The 21,819-nt window shown below is 37.5% G+C and overlaps 1 protein-coding gene across 3 annotated transcripts in view; it reads right to left on the bottom strand.

The window, feature by feature from the left end:
* Positions 1-21,819, bottom strand: part of SLC2A9 (solute carrier family 2 member 9) — a 107,731-nt gene that overhangs the window by 43,358 nt on the left and 42,554 nt on the right. For all 3 annotated transcript variants that reach the window (XM_046940740.1, XM_040699483.2, XM_420789.8), the window contains 3 exons: positions 13,165-13,297; positions 4,178-4,365; positions 780-890 (listed from right to left, as the gene is read on the bottom strand). In XM_046940740.1, coding sequence (XP_046796696.1) covers positions 780-890; positions 4,178-4,365; positions 13,165-13,297 — 432 coding nt within the window. The remainder of the gene's footprint in view (positions 1-779; positions 891-4,177; positions 4,366-13,164; positions 13,298-21,819) is intronic.

Raw genomic sequence — 21,819 nt, 5'->3', positions numbered from 1 at the left:
ACAGAAGTGAACTTCCTTCAGCAATCAGTGGTGTAGTCACCTACTGAAATTTTCAGTTTTAATTTGCTTGTTTAGCCTGTACTTTTTCCTAACCATCTTTCCCATTTTGAAATAGGAATGAAGAAAAACAAACATTCAAGGGTAATTATTTGCTATTAGCACCTTCTTTTATGTTCAGCACAAGTAGAATTATGTTACCTATTGATGAGCTCATGTATCATGAAAGTACGCTGCTTCTTCCCAGTAAGTGAGATAGCAGAATTTAACACCAGGAATAATTTTGTTCTTTCCAGTGATCTGGGTGACAAACATTTACTCCCATATTTTAAATGGCTGAAGAATTCCCATCACAGTTTGTAAATTGCTATAGGAAAAGTGTCATTAGAACATGCCCAGGGAGACATTTGTTTCTGCAGTCCGCACTGGTTGCATCCTCCTGTGTTATGACTAAGATGTCACCAGCAACACTTCCTCCTTTCCAGCAGGCACATGGGAGGACTAGATAAACTACTACAGCAGCTACTCTAGTAGGTCAAGTCAGTAATGAGTTATCACTTATGGTGCTTTAGGCCTTGCTCTTCTGACCTTCCTCCTCTTCATTCATACAAAGGACAATTGGATTTAGAATTAAATCCAGAAATAGCATTTTCAATTGTTTTCATTAATTACTACACTTAATCTTCAATATATTATTCTGGCCATGTTTTAACCTATGTAATGAAATAAAATTGGTAATTTAAGTATTAATCATGTTAATAGATTCTTATAACCTTACTTACAGAAGAAACAGCAGCAAGGGTCTCAACAGCACCAGTGCTTAGAGTGACATATGGGATTGTTTCACTGTTGATTCCAGCTTCACTAAAGATGTTGTTTGTGTAGTACCAGATCTATATGGAAGAGAATGGGTTATTAATCACTATGGTTTGGAATACAAGCCTTTGTCATTCAGTTCAAGTATCTCATCTGCCAGACACCAGATGTTAAAATACTGAGTGCTCCTGAGGTACTGAAAGCTGGGCAGGATGCAAGTGAAGGGAAGGTGCAAATTTCAGTGGATTAGTCACAGAACTGTACACTTCTGACTGGACACAGACAGAATTACAAAGAGCTCTAACTCAATTTGCCTTAATTCATTTTAGTAATAAATCAAAGAAACACACTTCAAACAACAGGATACAAGAATACAGAGCCACACCACTTAAAAAAAAAAAAAGCAAATTTGTGATGTTAGAGAGCACTGCAGAGATACAGAGGAAAGACCAAAAAGAAGACCCTGAGAGACACAACATAAACTGCTGCTTTCTGGAGAGAAGGTGTGAGATTTTTCTTGTACTTCACTGCAGTGTGGAAATCTGCAGTCAAGCAACTGCCCTAACCTTCCTTTATTAACAACATGGAAGAAGGATACTTTTAGATTGAGGGTTGTTTGGTGAAAGGTCAACAGTAGTTTTCAGGATGAAATTAATCACGGAATGCAAGCACCTGTCAGGGCCCTAAATACATTCTTTCCTAATGCTTTCAACAACTCTCTTCGACAGGTTGCCCAGAGAAGTGGTGGCTGCCTTGTTCCTGGTGACATTCAAGGTCAGGCTGGACAGGCCTCTGAGCACCGGACTGAACTGTAGGTGTCCCTGTTCCTGTAGGTGTCCCCATCCCTGGAGGCATTCAAGGCCAGGCTGGATGTGGCTCTGGACAGCCTGGTCTAGTGATTGGCTACACTGCAAATAGTAGGGGGGTTGAAACTCGATGATCATTATGGTCCTTTTCAACCCAGGCCATTCTGTGATTCTATGACTGCAGGGGAGTTGAACCTTTTCAGGGAAGGTGACTTTTACAGATCCCTTTCACATCAAACATTCTATAATTCTGTGAAAAGAAAGCAGTGAAAAAGCAGTTGATGCAACAACACTAATGCATATTACATTGCATGCTGTATACATACAGATCTCTTCCTATAGCTGCCTGATGCCAGGTCTTCTCTATAGCAAGCTTAAAGAGCACACTACAGTAGCTCTTTTGCTTACAGAAAGCAGATTGCTTCATGGCCCACATCCCTAGTAAGATTTCTTGGCATTGGAAATACAGCCCCTTGGCAGAAGGAGGGACCCCACGGAAATCTAAGGATCCAATTTGGAAATGACTCTGTCAAAGTAACATGCAGTACAATATATATTTTTTATATGAAAACATTTGAAGTCCAACAGTGAATTACAACTTCTCTGTAGTTTTATTCCACTTTGGAACCAAGATATAATAGTGGAATATAAATATTATGAATGTTATGCATCACAGATACACTTTATCAGATGAAAAGAGACTAATATGGATTCATTTACTGTTGTCAGTTGAGGTCAGGTTGTCTGGTATTCTGTTATAATCAAATAGATTAATCTGAGCAGGGCTTCACCATGATTTCTATTCTACATGAAAACTGGCAAATGTATTGTTTTTGAACATTTTATTTTTTAAATTATAAAATAAAGCCTTAAAATTGAGTAAATGTACACAGATACCAGCAGGATGATTACAGATGTCTGCCATTTGGTAATTTCCCCTGAGAGGGACCTGAGAGATTTGGCTGAAAGAGGTCCAGCTTTCCCATATGCCCTGCACAGATGGTAGTTATTGAAAAGATCAGACTGACTAACAGGGCACTACAGGCAAAGTGAAAGGTGAGAGCTACATCTTAAGAGATGCCTTTGCAGTTAGTGAAACCTTACTGACAGTGACTCACACCCAGCAAGTGACTTCAGACACAGCTAGACAAACCAAGAACCAGGTTGAGCAGTTAGCTGACACCTCTGTACCTCCACTTTATTTTCTGACCTTGGGGTGACTTGTCAAGGTCAGTCAGGAAAGCCAAGCAGAAGAGACAAAGAACCTGAGCTTGTATTCAAGTAGTCCAATACTTCTTTTAATCACTTTCATCGTTCACTTTTGTGTTGTTGATTGTGTTGGGTTTTTTTGTTTTTTTTTTCTGGATGAACCAGTTAATCAATTTCAGAATGTAAATTTGATGTGAATAATGTTATCATGTGTAACATGGTTGGAGAAATAAAGTAGAAATAAAAGCCATGTAAGGCTTGAAATAGCCAGCTCAACACACAGGTCATAACAAAAATAGATTTTCTGAGGCACTAAGTTATACTTTAAAACAACTCCAGCTTTAATTTTGGTCTGGACCCCTGACACACAAGCAGAAGCTATGAGAGTGTGGTTCTGCTGTGCCATGAAATACTGGACAATTTCTATCACTTATTTAATATCTGTAAAGGCTCCATACCCTTCTTCCCCTGGAAATTTAGCTGTGTCATTTTATTTCGCTTATGTGATCAAATACTTTAGAGAATCTGGATTAGAATCACAGAATAATTAAGGCTGGAAAAGACCGCTACGATCATTGAGTCCAACAACCAACCACCTGCACCACGCTCACTAAACCACGTCTGTCAGTGCCACTTCTGTATGTTTCTTGGACACCCCCAGGTACAGTGACTGTACTCTCTCCCCAGGCAGCATATTCCAACACCTCACCACTCTTTCTGAGAATAATTTTTTCCTAATATCCAAACTGAGCCTCCCCTGGCGCATCTAGAGGCCATTCCCTCTCATCACTGTTACCTGGAAGAAGAGGCTGACCTCCACTCACTACAACTTCCTTTCAGGCAGTTGTAGAGAATGAAAGGTCTTCCCTGAGCCTCCTCCAGAAGTTAATTTCAGTTCTCTTCTCAAAAAAGTATCCACAATGAGGAACAGAATAGCCTAATAGCACTGAAATCACATAATTAGGGAAACCAAACAAAATAAACATACTTTACCTATACAAATGTTTTTATAGTTGACAGTGTGAAAAATCTGTCTCTTTCATAGTACTTTTTCAAAAATGTTTTGATATTAGAGTTCTAATCACAATAATCTTTCTAATGACCTTGGAAAAAATATTTTGTATACAGATACCTTAGACAAGTCTGAACTAGTTATATTAGTAATCAAGAGCATTTACACTTTTCATCAGTGATTAACTCTGTGGGGGAAAAAAAAGAAAAGAAACAAAACAAAACAATCCCAGCTGAAGTGCCCTTTAATGCACAAAATCACAGTGAGAAGTCACATTTGCAGTTTATTTCAGCAGCAGTAATATGCAATAAGATGCAATGGTCTGAAGGACACTTACTGCATTTAGCCCACAAAGCTGGTAGCATCCCATAGTAACAACCACAGTGATGACTTGCCATCGTACAGCACGGGTTCTAAGGAGCTGAAGGACTGACACTAATTTGGTGTTTCTTTGGACTCGACTCTCTGCCAGAACTTCTTCTACCTCTTGAGACACGTCGTCTTTCCCAAGGAAGGTCTGAAATGCTACAAACAGAGAACAAATGTTAAGCTAGACACTAATCATTTGTAACAGACTTGTTTCATGATACGTGAGACAAGCTGGAGACATTAATGGGCTTCAACATAATTATTCTTCTGCCAAAAATATGATTCTATTCTGGGTATAATTCTTGCAATCTATTTCTGAAACTGCAACAAGAATATAAATAATTTAGCACCATGTCAAATGTCTCCTTATATTATTTCATATATAACACAGCATAAAGTCCAGTGCAGAGTCAAAACCCTCTATAAACTGAGAAAGAAAAGTTTAATATCAAAGAAGTTCTTAACATTATTCGAATTAGCTACTTTGTGACTAAACTGTATAGCAGATTTTATTGTTGAAGGTTGGATAGAGAAGTAATAATATGTAAAAATGTGCGTAAGCCTGATGAAACAAGAACAGCAAACATTTGAAAGGAGTCGCTATTTGTCTTCCTATTATCTAATTTTCAGTAGCATACAGATAAGAATTAACTTATTCAATGTATTTATTATTAGAAAGGATTATCCGAAGAGGTTCAAAATTTTCTATCTGTTGACAACTGACATATTGGAGTGAATTTACCTGGTAAATATAAGCAAACAACTCTGTATTCTCCTGCAAATAAAACAACTAAGTATTATATCATTGCACGTTGTTGACTTACTGAGAAATCCTTCCAGTTTGAATGATAAAAGCTTTTCCTCTCACATCCCCTCCAAAAGGTACTACAAGTGAATACCTCCTGGTGGAGGTGGTGCATCTCCACCAACCTCATAATACAAATATGGTATAAATTAATGATTACTTCATCACAATTTAATGAACATATCTCAGGGGTTGGCTTTTTAAGAGATATTTAAAATGTTCATCATCTTGGAATGACTGCAGAGAACAAATTGCATTAAACATATTCTTGTAACAAGGCTTTGTGACCCAGTAGGATGCTTACTCTAAAAACAATCCTTTACACAGCAGGTCACTTAATGTTGCTCCTGTTAAAGGAAATAATGAGTAATTTTTATTAAATGAATAAGTTGATTTTTTATCCTAGGAGCCAAACTCATTTTTATCTTATCCACTGCTTTGCACAGCACTGCATATAAATCAGTAACCTTCATATTTTCAGTCCATACTTTTGGATCACAGAAAGGACTTGGGTGATCAAGGAAGCCAAAAGCATTGACTAGTCAAGAGTAAAACTTGACTAGTTTAAGATCAAGGCCTCCATTTAGGTTTAGAAGTTACAAAATGTAACTTCACTGAGTAGGTAAAAAGGCCAAGTAGTGGCCATTTGGTGCTGTGCAGGGTTAGCCACATGAACAAGCTGGCCTAAACCAGTGTGGTTTTCTCCATCATTTTGGTGAGTGTGCAGTGCTGCATATTCTGCCAGACGGACCCTAGTTAATAGAAGGCATCATTTTTCAAAGGATGAATGTTCACCACCTCTGGGTGCTAATTCAATTCATAACATTCATTTATTCTTATATTCAGTTTCTCTTTTGGGAAAGGAGAGAAGTTTTTTAAATTCTCTAAGACTGCATGAGCACTGTCCTTTCACGTAGCTCTTATAAAGCAGAAATGAAGTAAAAAATTCAGGGCTTAGAATCAAGAATTTAAGCTGCTGAGTTTTGTTGTTGTGCCACTGCTCACTAATTATTAAATGTCTTGCAACGCACTTGTTAAAATGAGTGTGATGTATTTAAAGGCCATGATAGGAAATGTAAAATTGGAAAGATATGTAGTACTGGAACAACCTGTAGCATGCTACAGTCAATGTCTTATGCTTAAATTACACTTTGTCAGTACTGTTAGAGCACTGACAACCTAAAATTCAGATAACTGTGAGAATAACCAGGCATATGTTGCAATATTCTTCTTTGCAATGATTCTCATAGATTTTTAAGCATCTAGTTTATTGCTCTAAATTAGGTCACTGCACAATTTTCTTTATTTTTTCCTGTCCTTTGAATCCTCTGCATTCCTGTAGGGCACACAAGTAAAAAATATAGGTGCAGACAAGTAAAATGGAAGCAATCTGTTTGTTCTGCACAAGGGAGATTACTGCATTTTGAGAGGGACCAGGAAGTTAAAACAAAACAAAACAAAAAAACAGCAATTACCAAACATTACCATGCGCAAGGCAGAAAAAATATAGACACCTGCTTTCTTTTTCTTCCCTCCTTCGTATTAGGACCAGAGGTATAAAAGTCAATAGGAAACTTTGACAGATGCATAAAATTAATGGGTCAAGAAATGCTAGGAAAATGCTATGCTATTCACGCATGGTTTTCAGTAAACAACGGTAAGAAATTTTCCAGCTACTTAATACATTTTTAAAGTTCTTTCATTAACACTTTTTCAGTACAGTAAGAATCACACTTTTATACATAATTAATGTGGAAATAAACTCAGCACTAACCGGGAAAAATCAAAGGTCTTTTAATTTGTTATTTTCAATTCTATTCATTTTGCATTTTAAACTCCTGCATTACTGGCAGTGAGAATCACAGCAGTCATTCTTATCTCCCACTGCAATGACTCATTTCCTGCTTCCCTCCATAGGGGTACCTTGCTTTCATGACTGAACCCTGCTTGTTACGGTTCTAGCAATCTTTAGAACTTCTCCAGATTTCTTTTTAATTGTCTTAGACCAGAAGATCCTAGACACTCAGCAGACTAAGATATACTTCCTTTACAAACAGCAAAAGAAGTGAATGTTTCCAGTCAAGGGAGAAGGAAACAGGAACCCTTACCATTTACACTACTAGTTTTCATTCGTCTCAGCTACGTGAAGATCAAATATTTGAAAGTGGTTCAAGGGTCTGAATAAAATCAATATGTCCCATCTTTAAAACTGACCAGGCTGTCCTTAACTGAAGCTGCATACTGAGGGACTCAGCTATGTGGAATTCCTAATCCTTTTTCCACTGTAGTACTTCCAAGACTGTGCAAAGGAAACCACATTACTCTACAGACTTTAAGATAATTGAAAAGATCAAAAAGCTATTTTGTGGCTTACAGAACAGAGCCAGCCCCCTGCACGATGAAACAGAAACAGAGGTGTGGTAACTGCTAGTAGCTGGGGTAATAACTCTTACACCTTTGAAAACTTGAAAAACGAAGCTGTACAAAGCTGTTTGATTAATATTGTCCTGTGTTACCTATGGATATGTTCATTTTCATTTCATTGATAATGAAGTACACCAAAACTGGGGTCTTTAACACTAAGCTTTGTCTAAACTCTCCTCAGACAGCATCTTCTTTGGCTACTGTCAGAGAGTACTGGTACGGATGGACCCCGTGAGGCATATTCCATTAACACTGGCTTCTGTTCTGGGTACTGGTGGACATACAGGGAGCCTCACTGTTTGCCTCAGAACTTGCAGAAAAACAATCTGACTTCAGTGTTTTTGAATCAGATGTGCAGTAATTTCCTTGTAGTAACTTTATATTATAAAAATATTTGATAAAATTAGAAAAACAGTGTTTTCTCATACCACTGATTTTATCAGAGTACTGAATAGCCAGAAGAATAATTTGGAAGTATTTTGCTAAAGAGATTTAAACAGCTATTTAAATCTAGTAAAATATTAATAAACTACAACCATGTAGCATAGCGACATTTAATACTAAACTCCAAAGTTGATATTGCAATTCAGAAAATACAGCTGCAAGCAAACGACTCACTCACAGATCTGCAAGTTAGCATCTAGCATGGTATTACATCTGTGCCTGTTCTCATACCTGGTTTTATAGACCATCAGCTTCCTATTCAGATTCACTTGAAACTAGCCAAGATGTACAGAGTAAATAAAATAACCACGTCACCTTAACAAAGCACAATAATTGATAAACTGAACTGCACTAAAGGTCCATTAAACCTAGTAAATTTTCTAAAAGACATGAGGTTTAGGAAAGGCTTGCAAACAAAGCAGACACACTGTGGTAATTCCAGCTTTTGGCAGCCAGCTCTACACTGGCAGTCTATACCATAAACCAGCAAGTATAGCTTATAATGCTTAGAGACATGCAAAAAGCACACAGAAACAGAAATAAATCATAGGTGACCTTCCTGACACTATTAACAACTTCATCTAAATCACTAGATTTGCAGCATTTTTTTTTTGTTTCCTGCAGTAACTCTTGTTTTAATGTCTCCTGTACATGTAGGCTCCATGAGGGGCTTTGTAATAAAAATAACAACTTGCTTTTTAAAACCAGAAATGGCTTTGCTCTTTTATCACATCAAAAGGTATCAACTCAAACTATATCCTGTAAAGAATTTTAAAACCACATTATTTTTTACACCAGGTGCAATGCTTCTCCAATAACCATGGGAATTTAAATGTGTGACTGAACACAGCAAATGAACAGATTTTGTACGTCACCAACAGATGTTACTGTGACATTATATCCAAGTTATTTGACCCTTAAGACATAATAATGTTACGGTTCTCTGGGAAGCTAGGATGCCAAATGACTTCCATTATTGGTTTACATGACATGTTACTGTAGCTGCATTGAAAATACAGATTTCCTTTTTGCAACAGTATTCTTCAGAAGAAATATATCAACTCCCCAGACATTTGTAAACAACGCTGTTAATCACAAAATTAATCTGTTTTATCACAATACTACTGCTGGTCTTGTTTGCATTGCTACATATCCAGTAGCCACAGTCACAGATCAGGGATTCATTTGGCATGCAACAAACATTCAACAAACACCAAATTTCTGTTTCACCATCAAAGACTTTGGGTCTTAAACGAAGAGAATAAATTGGATGTAATTTGGATGTAATTACAGCCACTGATTTCTTTTTCTTCCTGTTCCTACCCTGTTATCCTTTTCTCCCACAGTTTCCTAGCAATTTAACGATGATCTTCTTCCAGAGTCTTTCAATCACTTGAATGTCTATTTCTCCTCCACTGTCTGGCAAGCATTGCAATGACACAAGTTAAATGTCAGACATTTTTCTCCCTTCTTTCATTCCAAAGACTGGGGACTTGGGATGGTTCTTCCATCTCTCCATTACCAGATCTCTAACTTACTGAGTGAAGCAGGATTATAGATTGTGCTGTGAGTCCAGTCAATCATTCTGCCCCCAGATAGTTCTCTAACATTCAGCAGTAAAATAGGAACACAGGATTACATTTGACTGGTGGTGGTCTCAGGGAGCCAGATGCAGGATATTGTCTCCAGGAACATCAGCAATGCTCAGATCTTAGCATTGCTTTTAGCATAGAATCCATAAGGATAAAAGTTATCTGGACCATCCTTACTCCCGTGCTCATTAAATAGTTTGCCTCATAGCAATGTGGTTTACACACATGACACCTGCCTATTCTTGCCTCATCTTTTCTCTTTTTCATCACTTTGCTCCTTTTTCCTCCTTGTGTCTCTCATTTGCTACTTAAAAGTATCATGCTTTTGTACATTGGTGCCAAAAAAGAATTAGGCCACTTGTAATTTGGTAGTTATAGTCTGGCTATCTCCTGAGGGCAGGAAAAAAAAATGGAGAGACTAAAGCAGGCGCAGAACTCTGTGGAAACTCAGTGACCTACATTATCCCATGGGGTTTTTATTGCTCTGAAATAATTAGGAAGATTAACATTGTCATCTCCATTTTAGAAGCTTTTACATAGAGTATTTTATAAAAAGTCTAATGTAGTCATTTGCCTTAAATACAGCAGATCCTTTGCAAATAATGGTTTTATCTTTCTCCAAAAAGACGTAATTCACAATGAAATGTATGAGATCTGCACAAGTAGTCTTGTTCCATTAGGGGAAAGAGAAAACAATTTAGTCACAAAACAGACTCGCACATTTCTCATGTAATTATGCGGATCCAACCTAAGACAAATAATTCAAGAGCATTGCTGTAGTCATCATTATAATGAAGAATACTGCATTGTCATTAATGGCTTATGATCAGTAGTTTTTTCATAATTCTCTGGTCTCCCTAATACACAGGCTTTACCTTATGCTTTTCTACAGATAAAGCTAAAAAGCAGACAATTATTCTTGATTGTTGATTCAGTTATTCAAATTCTTATTTTGTGAATCCCTCTCACTGGCTTTCATTACTTTACTGCATTACAGAGGTTCAGCTCTGTGTCATCTGGATTTCTCTGTGTGCCCTGGTAGGAAGGAAGGCTCCAAATCCCACCCATCAGGCTGACAGTGCAGGTCTCTCTGGTCATTTTTCACCCAGGCATTCCATGAATCACACAAACATCTTCCCCACCTATCTGTATACTAAACACACATAAAATCATAGAATCATAGAATTGCTTATGTTGGAAAAGACCTTAATGATCAAGTCCAACCACAACCTAACCATACTACCCTAACTCTAACAACCCTCCGCTACATCATGTCCCTGATCACCACATCCAAATGGTTTTTAAACACATCCAGGGATGGTGACTCAGCATACAAAGATACTCTCATTTGCAAATCTATGTTAGGAGAAGGGAGATTATAAAGGATGTGCAATGGTAAGAAAACTGCTTATTTCCCTAATGTGCTTTACAATAAGCCATGTAGATGTTTTACAACAGAGAAATATAAGATTATATGATCTATAGTGCCTTAGAGGGAGGATTTTATGGATTGTGAACAGCTAGATCTTACCTAACAATGATCTGTACCTATTCTGCATTTGATATCCTAATAAGCTGCCTTGCCTGGGAAGCAAATTGTCTAATCTTGGAAGAATTACTTGTTAGTAGGTAAAGAAAGGGAAGGAAATTGATTGGAATATATCGACATTACTGTCCTAGACTCATTACATATATCTATCTAGATTCGCCAGTTACCAGCTGTATTGAAATCTCTACAGATTACATTCAAAAAGCGTTTCAATACGTACTGCACCACATATCGGAGTTAAATCTTGATTTTGGAATTAATCAGGTCTGTTCGTATCCATCAACTTTAAAAATTTAGTGATATCAGACTCCTTTGTTTTTTGGTGCCTAAATTTACAGCTATACTTGTTACAGTGGCTCACGAAATCCACCTTCTCATCTGCAGGAAACCTCATTAAGCTACTGGCTAAAGACCCTCTCATCTCAACTACCATATCACTGGAAATAAGGTGTGAGTAACTTTGCTATTCTGATGTCTTCTACTTCAAAATCCGCCTCCAATGCTTCTAGATTCATTTTCAAACATTTTTAGAACATGTGTGCTGAAAACATCCTGGACTGCAATTGGCCTATTACCAACAATAAGTGGTGTGAATTTCCAAGCAGGTGGAGTTATTTTAATGAGAAATTATGAAAGTTTCTAAGCTCTACATTCCAGAGACCAAGCTCTACTGTCACTAGTGAGGTTTCCAAGCACTGTGGAGGTATTCTGAATAGATCTCTAAAACAAGTCTAACATTATGCAACATGATTGCAGATGCAGGGTCTTTGCCAGACATAGCTCCGGAAATACATTTACATTTCTATCAGGTTGAACAGAGACGGTTTAAGTTTGGCACCAAAAGACATTTTCTCCAAGCCCAGGCATAATGCTACAGAACTAAGCTAGTCAACTGCCTGCCCTAAGCTGCTTGCCATGGTTTCCCTACTGGATGATCTGACCGCGATCTGCAGGCAAACCATTTCCTTTGTGGTCCTTGGAAAAGCTGTTTTCTGCCTCCCCAAATCTCTGCAAAGCTCAGAATTCTTCTCAAAGCCAAATTTCTTTTAGTCTTTTTAAAAATAAACAAACAAACAAAGAAGCAAACTATGTGATTGTAAGAGGGTTGCTCTGAAAGTAATGCCTTCTGTTTTATTATTTTGGGTCACAATGTCAGAGGTAGATGTTGGTGGTATGGGACTAGAAGTTGAATCTTCCTGCCAATATTCCATTACATTTTGTTGCCATGTAACAGATGGCAGCAGAGGGGCAGTCTGACAAAAGGGTGTCTGACATGGAAATGCACATGAAGCAAAGGTGTGTCATTGAATTCCTCCCTGAGGAAAAAATGGCCCCCACTGACATTCACTGACACTTGTTGAACATTTATGGAGACCAAATACATTACAAGCAGGCTCTTTTCTTCTATGTGCAGTCCTCTTTTTAAAACATCACTACAATAAGCAAAAATAGACCTAACATTCTTCTCAGCCATTGTGTGATGGTGTACTGGAAACTGTAACTAACCATGGTTATTTCAAAGGGCAGAGTATACAAAATCAGTAATTACATAAAAAAAAAAGTTTATGCATGGAATGTAAGTTTAGAGCAAAATATTCTAGTCTATGTCTGTGAAACTGAAGCAAGCAATATGGGAGCACTGAACATTTTCAGATAAACAGGTGCGTGCCATTTTTATCAAACTAACAAAGGTTGTTGAGTCACAGAACATGTGGTAAACAAAATGACTATGAAGCAAAATCCAGAAAAAGAAATGTGCTTTCATTAAGAAAATGGCAAAGACTATACATAAAGGACAATCATAAAGACTGAAATCATCTTTCACTCCCCAGTGAACATTGCATGTGGTGTCTGACACATAGCAGGAGGATGATTTGAGTTTCTATCACCAAGCATAACATTATATAAGTTAGCTTGTTGGAGAAATTCATGTATAGAAAAAAAAAACAAACCCAAAGCAACAGTTATTCTTAGTGACATACAAAAACAAATGGAAAAGGCAAGGGAAAAATAATTCCCAAGAGAATATTTATACTTGGGATATTCTGCTTTCACTAATATAAAAATTCCTTTCTGCATCCCTACCAAAAAAAAAAAAAAAAAAAAGCTTTCTTAGCTACTGTCCAAGTAACACATCATACCTTTTTCTGCCTTACTGGTATTATGTTTTTCAAGTAGGAGGTAACGAGGACTTTCAGGAAGAAAAGGCAGAATCACAACTTGTACCAATGCGGGAACAACAATCACTCCAAACAAAAAAGGCCACCGAGATTCCTGCAAACAGATGCAAATATGACAGTCAGTAATATTCTCTTATAGTGAAACTATAACAAGAATAGCTGTAACGGAAAGCGCTCTAAGTTCATCATTTGTATTGTGCCAATGAGCAGGGTAACATCTTATGCCTGAGCTCAGCAGGGAGTCTGAACACTCTCCTCTTAGATCTCCTTCTTCAAGGGATGAGGATGACAGAATTTAGGACATCAACTGACTGAGCATAGAAAGAGAGGTGGGGGAGCTAGAAAATAGCATTACTTAACACATTTTTTTCTTTCTTTTGGCATTAATAACCATACACATGAAAATCTTTATATATACTCAAATATATGTTCTACAAGCCATCCTCATTTGCACTAATATCACAAATTTTTCAAGAAAACAGAGTTTGAATTTTGGGTGATCCTGTGTGGACCCAGGGGTTGGACTCCATGATCCTCATGCATCCCTTCCAACTTGAGATATTCTATGATTCTGTGATTATGTTTAAGAAATAGTACAGTGCTATCTTCGCGTAGGTAGATATAGCTGCAGGCTGCCTCTTACTCTAGTCTCATTGGTCAAAGAAAGAAATGGCTTAATGATCCAATTGTAGCATGGGTAAAATCCTGATAACAGCTGATCTGCAGTATGTTGCAGCCAATTATTCTACGTCTTTAACTAGTTTCTGTCCTAATTAAAGTGTCAATAAATGGTTTTCATCTATCCTGATCACCTAATCATGGGACCTTGAAGAAGTCCTCTCTTTTACAGTAGTGTAACTAAGACCAACATGTTATACTCTTTCTCAGTTTGAATTAGCTAGCCTAGCTCCCAGCTCAATTTGCCTTGTTTCCAAATCCATGAAATATAAAGCATTTCCCTTTTGCCTTGCAAGTGGTCTCCTGGACCTCTCCAGCCAGGAGCTGAAGCATAAGAGCAACCTGCAGCATACCCAGCAGCACAAAGCACAGATGATCTGTTTCCTACAACCCCCCCCCCCCCCCCACCATGTGACTGCCAAAGCCCCAGCTCAGCACAGTTGAAGAGTGCGAGGAGCTACACTGTCCAAACCAAATCATATGAAACTGCTCAACCACTGGCAGTTTTCAGAATTTGACTTTCACTGTTTTCTTCTAAATCGACTAAAACAAAGTTGTCAACCTCAATCATGCTCACTATTTAAAACTAGCTGTACAGGGCAACCTGAGGAGAGCTATTTGAGGAAAAGTTTGGGAGAGGCAGGAAGGAAAGCTTATCTACCTCCCTGGACTTACTCTGAAAAGAAGATGCTAACAAGTAGCTGGAGACGAAAGTTGCCTGAAGTATTATTTTCTGCAGCAAAGTGGCCTGCTATCAGTCCATGTTCTTAAGATACCTTTTCTTTCAGTTATCTAATACCAAGATGGATTTTTCTTTAGTAGTTTTCTCCTTAAAGTTCATCATTCATCTATTTAACTCTTAGCTCTTTCTAATCTGAGAATTGGTCCTTAATTGAAAAGCCTGCTGAGACTTCAGTGCACCTACTGCTCAGGCATAATGTCTAGCACATTTTCAAAAGCTTGGCTAGATCAAAAGCAGATTGCACCACATCCTGTCTGATTGAACTCTGAAAGGCACAGGGAGTCTGGACCCAGTTTTTCCCTCAAAATGAATCTACCCATTCAGACCCCAAATTTTCCCTAAACAGATCTGGCTACATTTTATTTCAGTGTAATTTTCCACAGTCAAATCAAAGTTCAGAAGCCCTCAGGCTACTTTCTGTTGACAGTTTTTATCTTATGTTCTCCCACTTCAACAATGCAACTTCTCAAAGAGAACACACAGCACACCGTGAGATGTAATCCAAGCCCAGAGTCTGAGCTGGAATATGGGGTAATTTAACAACTGCAGGCAGAAGAAGAGGTGTATCTCCTAATCAGTCTTTTCTGTTGTCTTTTCAGTGACAGGTTGTTTTTGTTTAAATCTCTGATGAGAGTAAAACAACTTGAGAAAGGCATTTTTCAAAGAATTCAAATATCAATCCTACCAGTCCTCCTCAAAGCCTTTGTTGCCACAAGGACTTCAAGATCCTGTTCCCTCATTCTGAATTTATTTATTATTTTAGATTCATTTGAGTGAAGAACTCTACCCAGTATATGAGCATTAAAATTGAATGATAATCAGTCTTATTTTAAAAATGAGAAAATTAAACTTAAATTAAGACCTTAAGAATCATTGATAAATCACATATGCAAAACAGGCTCCTGATGTTAAGAAACTTAAGAAAACAGGCACTGTTTTCTAAAGCTGTATTCTAAATCTGCCTGTAAGCAGACATTTATTTTAGACAAAGTTATAAAAAAAAAATCCTGCTTAATCTGTATCATTGCTTCCTATAATATAAATACTCTTTCTCCATACGATGTAGGTTTATAAGGCTTAAAAACTTTTTTCAATACCTCAATATATAAAAAAAAGAACTTGCTCTTTGCTATCGCATCTTATTTCCTGTATTTTTTTCCACAATACCAAGGACACTTCTTAAAGTGTGCATTATTGTGGTGAATATTCTGCCAGCCTACTGGGAGTCGCTTGGAATAATATTTCTCCCTTTTTAAAGTCTCCCAGACCACATGGTTTTCTAGTTCACTTTTTTCTCAGGTAACTCTTCTGAAAGTGTTATTTTGACATAAGCATAAGATTGAACTTCTGAACTTATCCTCCACAGTAAATAACGCACTCTGACAGTACAGTAAAATTTTCACCTCATAAAACACTGAGCTTCCTTTATTTCCTCTCTGAAGGATTTCTGATTTACTTTCTATGATGTTAACTTCTAAAAAGAACTTGAGATAAAACAATCAAGTATACTTTCACATTCTGAAAGGATGTTTGATCATCCCTGAATTTTGTAATTTAATTGAACTCATTTGGTTGTGATGAAACTGCTGTTATGCCCTTTAGGTATGGGGTAAACATTTCATTTTGATAGGAAAAGATAAGAAATTTATTTTATTTTTAACAGAGTGTGTATATTATAGGAAAAAAGCTTCACATTGGTAAGTGACTGAAATCAGGGGAAATGTTTTCATCTGTTTCAAAAGGTTTCAAATAGTGCCTATTCAGTTCTACTACTTCTACTTGCTTTTCTGTTAATTTGCATCATTACATTCAGATTCTTCATCTCTATACAGAAAAGGAATATTAGGACTAAACTTATTTTAAAAGAGCTACATTTGTTGGTATGAAAGCAGAAATACAAATTGCAGAAAATCAAGCTGAATTAGGCTCTATAAAAGGAATTAAAGAAAGTGGGGAAAGGAAAGGTACCCTGACCTTTTTAAGTAGGAATAGAACCTGTTCTGGGACAATGCTCAGAAGCAATAATAAAATGAAGACAAAAGACATTTTAGGCATGACTTCAGTGCTTTGCCTCAGTTGTCACTAAGAAGAAGAATAGAGGCATTACTGAAAGAAAAGAAAACAACCCCATCACATTTTATCTCACAAAAAACTTAGAAGAGCATTAAATATTTTAATTACAGAGGACTTGACTCATCACCTGCTTAGAACTGGTACAAATAACATGTCAAGATGGTATGATTTCAATTTTGAACTGTCACATTGTGAATATTTGCTTAGGCTGAGACAGGAAAAACCCAGCTTTGATCTATTTACAAAAGACAGCTAAGTAGAGGAGCAAGTTTGACAACCACATACTCAAAGTTTGATAATAATAAAGTGCAAACCTGCAGAATTATGTGGCGGTAAACATATATATGTGTATGTTTGTGCGTAAATCATGACTAGGGTTTGTCAATTAAATAAGATTAACTGTGTAAGAATACAGTAAAGCAAATGTTATTATGTCAGAGAATTATTGGCTAAAATGTAGAAAATGGAACATACTGTACAAGTTAAGAGGTGGAAAACAAACTAGCATATGGAAAATGTCAATAAGCCCTGCTGACTGCTGCACCATTGGATTGTATACAGTTCAATGGCCTATTTAATTATTGGTTATGTTTAATATTTGTTAATTGGAAAATTTTTATTGATAAAGTGAAACTACCTTCATTCAAGAGATGGACACACCAGGAATTCTCCTGTTTGCTTAACTATTATTTCCCCCCCAGAAACACCTACAGGAGCAATAGAAATTGCTCAGAAGGTGTTGCCCTAATAGGCCTTAGGAGATGAGCAAAGCAATGTTTTTTAGGATGACGTGCTACCCACTATGAAACAGTGTAATCTAGCTAGACAAGTATGATCTGGAAAGACTTGAAATGTATAAAATGGGGTTTCTGAATTAAACAAAATCTACTTTTCCATTGGCCTACCTACAGCAGACATCTGTTCTGGTCTGAGCAGCAGCCGGAGCCAGGCAGCCACAGGGGAAATTGTAGCAACAATTCCAGTTTTACCTGTCCTGAATTCATACATATATTTTTTATATAGCTTTCTTATAGCTATACAAAAATGGAAAAGATACTGAATCTACAATCTACAGCATTTAAAAGATGTTAACACACTAAGGAAAAGCTTTGGAGTGAAATACAGACTTACATGCAGGAGAAACATAGCTACAGAAATACCTGAAAATATATGGAATATGCCAGAATTAGGCCAGAGAATATTCCCTCAAGATCATAAGTGCACATTTGAACTTTCAGAACTGAAGCTGACAATGCACTGGCAAAGGATCTGTAGGGAACAATCTGTCAGAAAAATTCTCTGGCTGATTTAATTGCAGAATCACAGAAAGAAAGAGGAAACACCTGAAGGGCAGTGTTTTAACAAATGACAGGCCTGAAACACTTTCTGCTTATCGTAAATGTCTGTTTTCTCCTTCAATATGCAGAAAGCTGCACACGCTATATAAGCAAAAATGTCCTAGATTAAATAATCTTGTAGCCAGTAGCAGAAATTCAGCACTCGTGTTATGGCAGATAACATGATTCCACTCCTATGGGCCAGCACCAGGTTGTCATCAGCAGTTGCCATGGCTTTCTGATGAATTAACAGCGTTAGACTACAGAAGGGTAAAATGAGATGCTAGCGAATAAAAATGAGTATGCTATTCTTGCAGTAGAATCATAGAATATCCCAAGGTGGAAGGGACCCACAAGGGTCATCGAGTCCAACTCCTGGCTGCACAGAGGACCACCCAAAATCAGACCCTATGCCTGAGAATGTTGTCCAGATGCTTCTGGAACTCTGGCAGCTTGGTACCACAACCACTGCCCTGGGGAGCCAGTTCCTGTGCCTGACCACCCTCAGGTGAAGAACCTTTCCTGATATCCATGCTTCAGTTCACCAAGCAGTCACATGGCTCAACAAGAACTCCTAATATCAGCTTTCCTTCCCTATAGCAATGGAATTTCTCCAAGGAGGATCTCAGTCTACCTGTTTGTACTGTCCAGATGTGGCCTCTTCAGAAGACAGACACAACTGTTGTTAAGTGTTGCTAAAGAGTTGAATGGGGCCAAACATCCAGATACACTCTCAAGGACTTAGCATAGTTCTATGTTCATGCAGTTTGGAAATCAGCCGTGTGTGAACTTAAGTAAAATTAAAAAACCTTTTTTAGCTGTTTGACAGTTAAAGGAGAATAGTATGTGGCCTGTGTTCTAAAAAGCTCTAATTTCTTGTTTAAACCAATAAAAGAACCCAAACCAAGAAGAATATAGCTCCTTTAATTAATTAGAGGACCATATTTAATTGTGAGAATGATGAGTAATTCTGTCTAAGTGTCCTAAATAGGCATCAAATAACTTGCTGCTTTTTCTTGAGTTTTATGGTTGTAGCTGCACTCTGTATTCTGATCACTGGTCAGCTTTACCACAGTACAATTTTCCAAGCCTCTAGAGAGATGTAGTTGTGGTTTACCATAGGCTATGACCTATCAGAATCAAAGTCTTGAATGAAAAGCATTGCTGCAATTTTGGTGAATTGGTCCTGTGCGGAACCAGGAGTTGGACTGGGTGATCCTTGTGGGTCCTTTCCCACTCAGGATGTTTGGGATATTTTATGAACACAAAAATCAGTAGTGATGGGGGGAGACTATTTCTGTAGGTGGGGGTGAAAAACAAAGATATGAAGGGATAAATTACATTTGACCGAAAGAGTAATGAAAATACACTGATGGAATTGGTTATGAAAAGAGAAAAGAAAGAGGTGATAAGAATCTCAACCATTAGCACTTCCAGTAGAATGCTTAGGGAGACTGCTGTGATAGGAAAGAAGCAATTAACTTTAATACAAATCTTGATAATCTTTCTGAAGAAGAAATCATGACATAAACTGTGTAGAAAGTAGGAAATTGGACTGTGTTGTACAGGGGAACACTTCCTCTCCTACTCTTTAACTTCAGTGCTTCACACATTTCCTGCATGAGCTCAGAAACAGAGATCAGAGTTACATTCATGGACTGCAGTAACAAAGCCAAAGAATGAATCCTGACCATTTACCCCAGCAACAAGTCTAGATCTGTGGACATGCCTCCTGCATCACCTGTACTAGTTTTATAAATAAAAGTTTATTAATAATCACTATGGGGCTGCTTAATCTACTTGACACAACGAGCAGTAAGCACTTTCTGAACTGCCTCAAGCAATACTCAGAGCTCCAGAGCTATTTTCATCACTTTTCCACATTTAAATGAACACTGTTGCATTCAATAAGTGAGGAAGTTACCAATTAGGTTGTTAATAAAAGCTTGTAAGGCTATACCCCAAAGCCTATGTAAATCCTTTTCTGTAGAAAGACTTCTATAGAACTACTGAAGGCAACAATCACATGCAATCCAGATAAATGCATCAAGCTCCAATTTAAAAGTTAAATTTTCTGCTCAAGCTACTTCAGCCAGGAGTCTGTTCCAAACATCACTTTGTTGAATTTCAGCAAGCAGTTTCTCACAGAGAACACTTCTTGTTAGCAGTGTTATCTTTGAGATTAAGCAAGCCTTCCTCGTTCTTCCTTCTAAATTAACAAGGTGCAGCCAGTTCCTCTCCCTTTCCTCTATTTCCTCAGACAAGCATGCAACGTTCTTATCGTCTCCCCTTGTAAGAGGGGAGGTTGGCCGTGTTTGCAGCCCTCCTCATGTCAATTCCTGCTCCAAACAGTCTCTTCCAACAAGATGTCCAGATCAACCTTTGTCCCTCCTTTCTTCAAAAGCATCGCAGCTTAGATACTACGATTAATAACCTCAGTAATTGCTCAAGTTACAGGCAATACACATGACAGACCTCACTGGAAAGTAGCTACAAAAAAAATGGCAGAAGAGAAATATTTGTAACTACCATTATTTACAATCAATTCTGAAAGAAGAAAGCAACCTACCACAGAGCAACCACAGAAACAGCAAGACCTTCTGTGAGGTTTTAAAACAAGATTAAAAATTAGGTCATTGCTAGATAGACTTAACAAAGGTGTTTTTCCAGATACCAATGTCAGTAGTTATACTCAAAGTTATCACTGATGACATGCTCCTATAGATTGGATCTTCCCCCTCTAGTTGCTTTAGAAAAGGTATAAATTTCAGAAACACAGAATTATACTGCAGAATGTCATATTACAGCCTTGGCCTAAGTTGTAATGAAAATCATTTCAGAATTCTGAGGAATGGAAGAGTTTGCTTTACAGTGACAACTGAAATCATTAAGAAGACACTGTGAACGTGTAGCTCTCTCTGAAATACAGTGGCTGTGGATTTAAATTACTGCCTTCACTTCAAATGTGTAAGAGATTTCTCCAACCAGAGAAAGAGGAGAAAAAAATTTAGCGATCTGGAAACAATTCCATAAGCTTCCCCATCATTACTGAAGAGAAGTCACAATATTAATCAGCAAGAAACTGATATCTAGAAAGCAACTAATAAACATCTAGAATGCACTTTTGAATGTAATTAATTACAGTGACAGAAGTTTGAGAGCAATTGCCATGGAGAGGAGGAGGTAAGTATTGCAAGCGCTAAAGAATCCTGAAGGAGGACACCGTATTTGATTCCTTCCACCTTCAACAGAAGTGTCTGGCAACTGCTCGTTCCTTTTGCAAAACTCTTACTGATATCAATGTGAACATCACACAAAGCTATGGAATAAAATCCTGGCTTGACTGAAACCAACAGAAAATGAGATAGAGCCTTCAAAGTGGGATAAGACTGCACTGGGGAATCATTTCAAACAGCTCAAGGTTTCCTTCCTCCAGTGCTAAATTTTATTAATGTATTAAAAGGAAAGTACACCCACATACCCAACTAGATAAATCAAGCTAACTGCCATAATTTCATTGGAACAGCACTAATTCAAACAAGCCAAAACTTTGCTCCTTTCACAAACCACTGTTACTCATCTTGAAAAGGAATAATTTTACTGATAAAGTATATTTCCTCTGATATAAACTAATTGTTAACTTCAGTGATGTAATATTAACTAACGGTATACTGAATCAGTTTGCAGAAGCAGAATTGCAGTCTTCATACTTTGGAAGGGACAAAAATTGAGAGAGAGAGAGAGAAAGAGGAGAACAGAAACAAAAAGAGCAAGAATGATATGAAA

This window comes from Gallus gallus, chromosome 4, assembly GCF_016699485.2.
Source record: "Gallus gallus isolate bGalGal1 chromosome 4, bGalGal1.mat.broiler.GRCg7b, whole genome shotgun sequence".
In the NCBI taxonomy this organism is placed as follows: domain Eukaryota; kingdom Metazoa; phylum Chordata; class Aves; order Galliformes; family Phasianidae; genus Gallus; species Gallus gallus.
The sequence above is the reverse complement of the archived record's forward strand: the minus strand, read 5'-3'. Positions and strand labels throughout refer to the sequence as shown.